Genomic DNA, 11,324 nt, shown 5'->3' with positions numbered 1-11,324 from the left:
TCATTTTCTGCTGAATGCATGACATAAATATTGGGAGAACATTTGGCTGTCTTGATGAAAATGAAAATACACCCATTTTTTAAAGAATTCTGGATCTTAGGGAACTACAAATTTTGGATGTAATGGACTTGAAAACTAGCCAATTCTTACAATGCTTGAGTTATCTGTCACGAATTCTCGAATTTTTTAGCATGATCAGGCTTGAAATTTGTCCAAGAGAAAAATGTAGAGTTTTACTGCTGCTTCTATTTATTGTTATGTTGCTATTGTTAATCGCGCTGTGAATGTTTAGAAGATGTTCACCCAGTAATTCTAAAGAATGAACCAACGGCAATCAGATGCAGCTTTGCAGGGAAGGGGAATCAAGTAAACAGTGAAGAAAGCAGGGGCAACCTGACCGGTGAACATCAGATTAATGGGGAAAATATGATGTGGGCAAGGGAAAAAGAATGGAAGTACGACACGTCATAATAATAATTCAGAAAAAGGGAGTGAAAGTCACAAGCAATTGAAACATATATCCATTGATGTTCAAAACCGGTTAAGCATGATGAGCGTCAGCAACAAATGGAAAAGGGAACATTGTCGTCTAAAAGAAGCTATAACCCCGAGGATGAAGAAGTTGGCGATGGAGCTTCAAACCAAGTGCAGGGTACCCAAAACTTCGTTGTGAAAAGGAAACAACGGTGTGAAGCCATTAACGCTCTTTTTGTTACCTGTTCTTGTAGAGATTTATGTAACGCCCCAATTTTCTATAACTCTGGAACATTACGAAAAACTTACTTTTCTTTATTTTAAGTGCAGAACTATAAAAATAAATTTTTTTATTAAACAAATAACTGTAACATTTATAAATCTAAATTTAAAATATGTAAATTTTATCTAAATATAACATAAACTCTTAACTAATTCAAATAACACGTTTGGAACAAAATTAAACTAATTGTTAAATTTAAAGACGGCAAACTCGTTTATTTTTCTTTTCATTTGATCCACTTTTCAGCCTGCATCACCGTCCTTCCACAATTCTAATCGACCCAAACTGACCTGTAAAAATTTGTAAGAGTGAGTATTCGAAAACACCCAGTAAGATACGTGCAGTTTCCATATACATATATATAACAATAAAAATTACAATTCATACCATCTGATCTTATGGAATATATCGGTGACCAAGCGACACGCTCATCTTAGGTCCTTTTATAATCCCTTAGGATTTTAAATCTCTTTAAAAAAACGAATGTCTACTGGCAATCTATGCATTTCTTATTGGACATAAACGCATAAGGAAACAAAAATATTTGCACTTAAATTATCTTACCTTGTTAGACAAATCTGAAGTACGTTCAAAATCTTTTCTCCGCCTTGAAAAATACGTGATTAAAATATTCAATGTATGCAAACTTTATTTCCAATGCTACCTTCTCTCTCTTTCTTTCTCCTCTCTCTTCCTCTCACTCTCTCTCTTTACCTACCGTATGTGTGAATTGGTGTGAGTAAAACTTTTCATCATGCCTATATATATGTGTGTGTAAGCTAGAGTAGATAAACCAAAATTTAATTTGATAGGGCCAAATCATGTAACCAATGTCTCCTCATAATGTACTTTATTATTATCTTATTTAACTACAAGATATTCACTATCTCTATCCAACCGTATATGGGTGTATAGTGAATTTTGTTGTAACTAGAATAGTAGAATAACCGTATATGGGTGTATAGTGAATTTTGTTGTAACTAGAATAGTAGAATAATGAAAACATGTGTCATCCTAGGAATCTTTAAATCAAAACTAACAAATAATGATAAAAATCCCACCTCACACGTTTTCTTTTTGGAGAGAAAAAAATAAATTGATTTATAATCTATATAAAATTACATTTATACCATTTTCTTTCAATCGGGTCTAACTTAATGTATCCTTATCCAAAATAATTTTTTCTCGAGTCAAAATACTTCTAATTAATTGCGAGCTATCCAACGAGTACAATATTAATATACTTATAATTGCTCTATCAAAATCTAATTTATTTGACCCAGGTAAATAGGAATTTATATAATATACAAAATAAATAAATTTTTATCTATAAAATTTTTGGGTTGCTACGATCTACCCTCCTTAAGAGAATTTCATCCTCGAAATTTACCTGTGTAAAGATCTTCCGTGGCATGTCCTTGGGCTAAAGTAAAAACTCTAGCATTTCTTTTCCTTTCTGGCTCGTCATTCTTCTTCAAAAGGTCCTCTTTGCAATTTTTGGAAATATACCCGATTTTACCGTATCTATAGCACACATACTTCCCATACAAACATTCACCCCTATGCATTTTCTTGCACTTTGGACAAGGTGGAAAGACTTGTCCAAAACCTGATCCGAAGTTAGCCTTCTTGTTCGATCCTTCTCCTTTCTCTTCATTGGACCTATTCCATTTTCTCTTTCATGAAGACTCGGCCCCTTGCTGGGAGTTTGGTCAATTTTCAACCTATTTGAGATTGCTTGAGCAGTTTGCAATACTCGGCTATAGGTGGTGAATTGGTGGGATGCTAGTATTCCACCAATCTCAGGACGTAATCCCTGTTCGAACTTCCTTACTTTCTTTGCTTCAGTGTTAACTAGGTGTGGTGCATACCTTGATAGTTGTTCGAATTTCTCTCATAATCATCAAGCTTCATTTTTCCTTGTTTAAGTTGAAGAAATTCTGTCTCCTTTTGATCTCTCAGAGCTTGGGGTTATTTTCCCATTATTTCGTCCTTAAATTGTGTCTACGTCAGAGCACGTTGTTGTGCTTCTGTTCTAGTGTGAGATGCTGACTCCCACCAGTGCCCTGCAGCGTCAACCAAGATGAATTTTGCGCATAACACCTTTTGAGCATCAGTGCAAGATCGATGTTTGAAGATTTGCTCCATTCCTCTTATCCATTCTTCGGCTGCTAGTGGGTTTGCCTTGCCATCGAAGGTTGGGGGTTTATAGCGACAGAACTGTTCCACAATTGAGCTAATATTGTTAGCATTTGCACCATGGGGACCAGCCTGTGCTTGTTGCCTACCCAAGTCTTGCACCGTCCTTAGCAAATCCTTGATGATCGTAGTTTGGCTTTTTTGTTATCTCGACATTTTCTTAACACAAATAAAATTTTAATTTAGAAATATTTAATAAAACAACATAATATTATTAATAATCTTTGTAATAACAAAGAATTTTAAAAATATAAATTTTCAAATCCTTACATATAATAATGTGCTCTTTAAAATCAACTAAACAATTAAACTTTTCCTAAATAAATAAATAACATTTAATCCTAATCCCTGTGAGTCCTAAAAAAAAATCTTCTTTTATGGCATTTCATCATTCGAAGTAATGCATGACTCTGACTCGAAATCTGCAATCAAATCAACGAAATTTTGTGGTTGGATTTCCTACTTAGGGTCTTCCAACTCTGGTTCGATATCTTCCTCTAGGTCCTCTTCCGACTCCTCCTCCGGGTCCTCCTCTAGCTTTGGTTCGGGCGCTGGTACTTGTTGTCTGTGATTCCATAAAATTATGATATCCTCACAGTATCCTTTAAAATCAATCTTGTCCCAATCTTCTTCCAAATATAACTCATAATCCATATCCCTCACGAAAGCCACGTCTCTCGATTGAGGTCGCATAATGCTTATAAGGTGGTATATCGAGAGGATTGTCCCCTCATTATATTCGAATGATCTTGCTCGCTCCTACTTAGAAAGGAAATCTTCAACGTGTTCAACAAAAGTTCACTCCCATCTTACTTCATAATTTATGTAGTTCTCAATGGCTATTTCAGCACACTGGAGGTAGGTTGGGTAATTCATAGTCATCCTAATCACGTGACAATTATAATTTCAATTATGTTTAATCTTGCATTATCAGTATTTTTTATTTTATTTTTTTCAGTGCATACACGATATTCTAGTAAAATGTAAAAATGACAAATATATTATGCAAGGTGAACGTGCTTATACATTTCATAACATGTAGAAATATGAATCATAGCCATGCTAGAAATTAAGAATGAAACGAATTCATTTCATACGCAGGATCAACTAAAGAGTAGTTGAATGGTGAGCGACACATGCCAAGTGTTCTTATAACATTATTTATTTTAAAAAAATTATATTATCCTTTAAATTCCCTATTTTCTTGTCCTTTCTCCTTTTTAAAAAAAAAATAATTTGACTATAATTATTTATGAATTTCTTAGAATAGAAAATGTCAAGAAGTAAAAGTTCATAACAACGGTATCGTTATTTAAAATCACGTTATAAACGGTTATTTAAACACAAACATATAATACATACATATACATGCTTGAAAATAAAATTATAGTATTAACACATAAATACTAATAAAGCTAGATAACAACCACGGAGTATTTTAAGAAATTTACTTATATTATAAAAATTAATATACACTTAAAGGTAATTGTGGGCTAACATTTGAAAAGTTGGTTTCAAAGTATGTTACAATTACATTTTAATTAAGGCATGTAATCTCATCTTACATAAAACTTTCACAAAATCTCACTTTATTATTATTATTATTATTATTATTATTATTATTATTATTATTATTATTATTATTATTATTATTATTATTATTTTAAGTACATGTATGCATCTTTTAATAAAATTTTCTCAAAAATTTTTTGAATTTTCTTAAATTTAGAATTGTTCAAAATATTGTCTTTCTTTTTGTCGATTTGAATAACGCACAATTAAAAGGCTTCCAGATGAGGAAGGAGTCGCAGACGGACCACTTAAATTCCAAACTCTTTTTAGACAGTTTAGATTTTTTTTGATAAAGCCTTTCAATTTTGTAATTACGCAATTCAACAAAATTCAAACAATAAATCGAACAAGAAATCTCTTAAAATATCAATTTTTCAAAGGTCCATTTTTTTATTTTTAAAACATCCCCAAATGCTAAAGTTAAAACATATAAAAATTTATCATATGTAAGATTTAAACCATAGGCCTGAAACTATAACAATTTAAATTCTAAACTACTATTACTCAAAATCAATTTAAAAAATCATTTATTCCTCAAAATAAAGAGACAAATGCATAAAAATAAATGGGTATTGATGTGAATGGTAATCCAAACTACTACAAAATGTGACAAAATCTATAAAAAAATTTGCAATATTCAAAGTATGTCACATCATAATTAAAATCCCAGAACTTTTTGCCATATCATGTAAAACAATTTTTTTTTTGGTCTTTACTGTTACGTGAACAGTAACACTATTAAAAAATTGTTTTTTTCAAAACTTTTTTTTACTGTTCACGTGAACTATTCAATTTTTTTTTTCAAAACAAGTCTACAGAAAAGTTAAACCGTGCTCTGATACCAAGCTAGAACGCTCCAATTTTCTATAAACTTCGGAACGTTACGAAAAACACATTTTCCTTTATTTTAAGTGCAAAACTATAAAAATAAATTTTTTTATTAAACAAATAACTGCAACATTTATAAATCTAAATTTAAAATATGAAAATTTTATCTAAACATAACATAAACTCTTAACTAATTCAAATAATACGTTTGGAACAAAATTAAACTATTTGGTAAATTTAAAGACGGCAAACTTATTTATTTTTCTTTTCATTTGATCCACTTGGCAGTATGCATCACCGTCCTTCCACAATTTCAATCGACCCGAACTAACCTGTAAAAAATTGTAAGAGTGAGTATTCGAAAACACCCAGTAAGATATGTGCAGTTTCCATACACATATATATAACAATAAAAATTACAATTCATACTATCTGATCTTATGGAGTATATCGGTGACCAAGCGACACACCCATCTTAGGTCCTCTTATAATCCCATAGGATTTCATCTCATTAAAAAAACGAATGTCTACTGACAATCCATGCATTTTTTATTGGACATAAACGCATAAAGAAACAAAACATTTGCACTTAAAGTATCTTACCTTGTTAGAAAAATCTGAAGCACGTTCAAAATATTTTCTCCACTTTGAAAAATACGTGATTAAAATATTCAGTAAATGCAAACTTTATTTCCAATGCTACCTTCTCTCTCTTCCTCTCTCTCTCTTTACCTACCGTATGTGTGAATTGGTGTGAGTAAAGCTTTTCATCATACCTATATATATATATATATATATATAGGTGTAGGCTAGAGTAGATAAACCAAAATTTGATTTGATAGGGCCAAATCTTGCCACCAATGTCTACTCACAATGTACTTTATTATTATCTTATGCAACTACAAGATATCAACTATCTTTATCCAACCGTTTATGAGTGTATAGTGAATTTTGTTATAACTAGAATAGTGGAATAGTGAAAAATGTGCCATCCTAGGAATTTTTAAATCAAAACTAACATATAATGATAAAAATCCCACCTCACACGTTTTCTTTTTGGAGAGAGAAAAAATAAATTGATCTATAATCTATATAAAATTACATTTATACCATTTTCTTTCAATTGAGTCTAACTTAATGTGTCATTATCCAAAATAACTTTTTCTCGAGTCAATGACTTCTAATTAATTACGAGCCATCCAACGCGTACAATATTGATATACTTATAATTGCTCTATCAAAATTTAATTGATTTGACCTAGATAAATTAGTAATTTATATAATATACAAAATAAACAAATTTTTATCTATAAAATTTTTGGGTTGCTACAATTTATGCAATAATAGTGATGAATAATATGTAATCAAAGAAGAGAGAAAACAAATGGAGATTTACGTGGTTCGACAATTATCCTACATCCAAGGGAGCGAAAGGGCTATGATTTGTATTATGTATGAATAATAAAGTTATATCATATATATACTAGTTCACACACAACATTAGGGCCCAAACAAAATCTTAAGGAAAAATCCAAAAGTACCCCTGTACCTATTCATATCAGTAAACATGTATTCCACTCTATATGAACTACAGATTTAGAATGTGGTGCAAGAGTTGGAAAAAGTAAGTTATCTCATATCTGAAGATAGTAGGATATAAAAAGTAACTTTGACTTATATTTTTATTTTTAAGCTTAGCCAAACATGGTTTATTATGATTATCCCATCTCCTGTTGGACTTTCATTTTATACTTTTGATCTGGAATGTTTTTCCCCACGGGTACACAAGGTAGCCATGGAAAATTGAAGACTTATCATTTTCTTGCCTCCTGACCCTTTTTTGGGATATTACATCTTCCCGTGCCACCAGAAAAGGAAAACATAGATGGTTAAACTCATGTCTCAATACGATTGCATCTCTCTATCATATCATATGAAATCTCCAAATGGCAAAACATTTGCATAGAAGTATGTAAGAGAAGAATTTCAAAAATTCAAAGGCGTTCACAGAAACTCGTTAAAATTATTAGAGGAAATTTGCTCTTTTGATTGGTCTATTGTGCTGCGGCACGAGTTATGGCTAAAGCCTTACGAACAGCTTGCACCATGGTTACATGCTCATACACTCTTTTCATATTGCTCATATAACCATGGAATCAGTGAAGAACAATGCCTTTAATTCTACACAATCACCTTATAAAAAAAGTCTATCCAAGTCAAGTACTCATACAAATTATGATATTTTTATTAGATACTATTTCTGGCTAAAGTAGGATGGCCCTTCCACACGGCTCACCCCTCAATTAGGGGATCCCAAAATTAATCGAAGCCCATTAGTGACGGTTCAATGTCACCACTATGTGCTTCGTCAACCTTCCAATTATTCATTGGACCGATCTCATTGGCAGAGATGTATGAGCTCTGGCTCGTCTCAAAATTTTGTAGCTGCAAATTATACTGGACAAATATCAAATCCTTTAATATCTGCTGCTCTGTACAGTTTTGTTCCTTTGTGAGTAGAAACTCAACCAAACTCCTTTTCAGCTTGAATTTTGAGGCACCATCGCAACTCTGGCTAAGAATTTGAGTTGCCAATCGCTGTAATTCAGGATATTTTTCTGCAAATTTTTTCCACCAGAGTGCTGTCACAAGCATTTGAAAGTTGGGATAAGTCAACTAAGAAACAAAGTTTCTAAAGTATAAATTTCAAATTTAATTTCTTCTAATAACCAACTTGCTAAAAATATATCTAAAGCTTTTCTTCTCGAAAAGTAACTTATTTTAGACACGGACAACGCGATCTTACTTGTTATAAGTAAATTTATAATTGAACTTTTTAAGCATAGCCAAACAAGCCATGAGAAAAAAAGAAGCAAAAATTAAAATGAAAAAGACCTGGTGAAAAATCTGATAGGCATTTGGATCCCACACTGAAAGCATCACTTGCCCTTAAATACTCTTGTAACTGCATCATGATCAGCTCTTGAACGCGACTATCTCCATTCATCTTGATGATAGAAAGAAAAAGTCCTTTGTGAACTTCTAAATCATTGTGGTAACCATCTGTATAAAAAAGAGTTGGATTTAAATTGTAACCGGCGCAATGCAGTGGGCTGTGGAGATGCATGATCCAAATATTGTCTATTTCTTTCCAGAACGGCATATACAGGCTTTCCTTATTTTTGAACCCCTCTTTGATTGTTTTCTTGGCTCGATCCATTGTTTCGTATATAAGACCAATTTGGGGCTTATTGTTCTTGTTTATCAAGTATAAAACCCGTACTATAGGAATAGCTGCCGTCAAAACCACTAATGCCCCATTCCAAAAAGTAGGATCTGCCACCAAGTAATCGACATTTTTTCCGTCGATGGAGTCTGATAGATCTGAGGTTCTCCACTCGGATGAAGAGAACATGTTTTCCAAACCCTTCTTCTCCAAAACAATATTCTCAAGGGTCAAGTATGGCTCTGCAGACCTAATTTTGGAAGACTTTACAAGGTTCTCTACCCGAGTATAAGCTCTCAAAAGTTTCAGGGCACTCGGGTGGTTTTGGACGAAGCTTGTTATTGTTCTGGCCTTCTCCAATATATCTCTAATGAAACTCATACTTTCAAATTTTACTAACATAAGTTCTAAGCAGGTAGAAGCACTCACTGTCCAAAAAACATGTCTGTGCTTGTTTGTCAGCCGCTCGCCCACTTCTTTCATGAAGGCTGATGTCGAATATGTAATAACTTGAATCACATTCTCGACCCCAACTTCGTCCAGAACCTTCTCAAGGAACAATAACATGGCATCAACATCCCCAACAAAAGCTGAAATATCAGATGATCTAAGATAAACCGCACCCTTGGGGCTATTCACTAAAATATTCACAAGGTCTCGACCTTTCTCGTCTATCCAACCATCCAGTACAATGCTACAACCTGTACTTATCCATGAAGTTCTTATATCCTTTACAAAGTTTTGCATCGCTTTTACAGCATCCTCGAGGATCCACCCTTTTAACTCCTCGCAGCTGGGAATTATCTTCCCATGACCAAGGGTGGAATCAATCATTGTGCGAAAGCTACATGATTTGACAACATCAAAATCAGTTGCTGTCTCATAGAAGTATCTACCTATACATTTTTTAGCCTCGTCCAATGACGGATCTCTTGAGCTACTGGCAGGTATCTCTGAAAACACTCTCCCAGGAGAAGGGATGCTTTCTATTACACTGTTATCAAATCGATCGTCCCTTTTAAGATGCCTTTTAGTCCCAGAACTCTCAGTCTCGGTGAGATCCATCATTTTGTGCTTTAATGATTCTGTCTGAGGGCTCCTATTTCTCTTAAATGGAAAGAGCGAGTGGTACAATTCTCCAACTTCCTTGCTTAAACTTACCTGTTTCTTTATTGAAAGCTCGTTACCGAACATTTCCTTCACATTGGATGGAACTTCTAAGCAAGGGGTCACATCCCCCCGAATGCCTCCCAGGTGGTATTTGAGGTGACTGAAGCCACTAACAACTTTGTCACAATAATTACATTTGACTCTATTCTTCAGCGGATCTACTATAACACCATGATCTTAAACGTTAATAAGGAGCCCATTCAACGTCATCTTCTAAATTGTATTTGACAGCAGGGATTGATCTGAGGACAAAATTGTATGCATTAGAAAACAGTAAAAGAACCGAAAAGGCAAGAATAACAGGTGAAAATATGATATAACTACCCCGATGTACAATATTGATAAAAATAGCATTAATTCTACATAAAATTCCTTGCAACAAAATTGGCACATGGTAAAAAAGGATAAAAGAAGGGCCTTTTTATTTTCACATTTGTTTTGTGAGACAAATGGTTGTAGATTAGAGGTATTAAATTGGGAAGTGCGGTCCAGGGACGGAGCTAGGGGGATAAGAAAAATTCAACTTGATCGATACATAGAGGGGAAAAAATGACTTTGCTACATTTACATCAAATTTTACATAATGGGTTATATAATGCCACATGTCACGTTATCAATTGTCAGCTTAAAACACAATCAATTTTTTCATCCAATATTTTCCCTCCACATCATTTTATGTAATTTCTTATGTACAAGTAGCATAATTTAAAAAAAAAAATTTCCCTTGAAAAAAATTTGGGTTGCCAGTTTTTGTTTTTATAATTTTGTTTTGTTTTTTTGAAGGACTTTAGAGGGAAAATAAATTTAAAAATAATGGCACAGGTGGGTACCAGGAAGGACCAGGTGTGCCTGGCCACCTCACAAGTCAAGCTGACTAGCAGATTTGCGATCCCCACTTATTACAAGTCGGACAAGTGGATTTTAGTCGATCCACCCATTTTGACACCAATAGGTAAATGATGCTTTGCCAAAATCAAAATATAATTGGACATAAAAGTGCAACACATATTAAACATATCATAGTTTAAAAAATATCGATTGAAGCCAGCCTCAAAGCAAGGCGAACAAAAAACGCCTCAACGAGCTCATTGTGAGGCAATTCTTGGAGCTCAGTTAAGTGAAGTGACGTGAAGCTTTGGGAGGCATGAGCTATTTAATTATCTACTTACTTTGCTTTAGACGTGAGTTCGCAAAATATAAAATATTTTCATTTTGTAAAAAGAAAAAGAGCAAGCATACCCACTTTTCAAGAGAGGGCACAAGAAAACACCAACTTTTTAAGGTCTCGTTTGGGAGGGATTTTGAGAATTGATTTTTTGGCCGTTAGAAGAAAAGTGGGGTCTACTTGTGAGAGAATAAATCAAAAATTATGATTGGAATAATGAAATAACGGTCAAAAAATCAATTTTTTTGAGTAAAAAATCTCTTCCAAACAGGTTGTAAATCCACGTGAAACATAGGATAACAATAGGGTGAGAGTAAAAAAAAATACTCATTTAGCATCCATGTTTACTTATTTATTAAGGCCCTATTTGATCCACAATCCTAAATATATATATATATATATATATA

At 33.2% G+C, this 11,324-nt stretch overlaps 1 protein-coding gene across 1 annotated transcript; it reads right to left on the bottom strand.

The window, feature by feature from the left end:
* Positions 1–7,281: 7,281 nt before the first annotated feature.
* LOC111406912 lies at positions 7,282–9,783 on the bottom strand. Its single transcript, XM_023036274.1, has 2 exons — positions 8,252–9,783; positions 7,282–7,998 (listed from the first exon to the last, which is right to left on the bottom strand). Exons 1-2 carry the CDS (start codon positions 9,774–9,776, stop codon positions 7,676–7,678), a joined length of 1,848 nt encoding a protein of 615 aa, XP_022892042.1. The 5' UTR covers positions 9,777–9,783; the 3' UTR covers positions 7,282–7,675.
* Between the last annotated feature and the right edge of the window lie 1,541 nt (positions 9,784–11,324).

Source organism: Olea europaea, chromosome 12 (assembly GCF_002742605.1).
Source record: "Olea europaea var. sylvestris chromosome 12, O_europaea_v1, whole genome shotgun sequence".
Taxonomy (NCBI): Eukaryota; Viridiplantae; Streptophyta; class Magnoliopsida; order Lamiales; family Oleaceae; genus Olea; species Olea europaea.
This window is presented reverse-complemented; position numbering and strand designations above follow the sequence as displayed.

What these genes read in the sequence shown, in the direction of transcription:
- LOC111406912 (XM_023036274.1), bottom strand. Translation starts at nt 9,776, where the DNA reads ATGTTCGGTAACGAGCTTTCAATAAAGAAACAGGTAAGTTTAAGCAAG. An exon ending in CCTATCAGATTTTTCACCAG is followed by an intron (nt 7,999 to 8,251) that starts GTCTTTTTCATT and finishes TGCTTGTGACAG; the next exon opens with CACTCTGGTGGAAAAAATTT.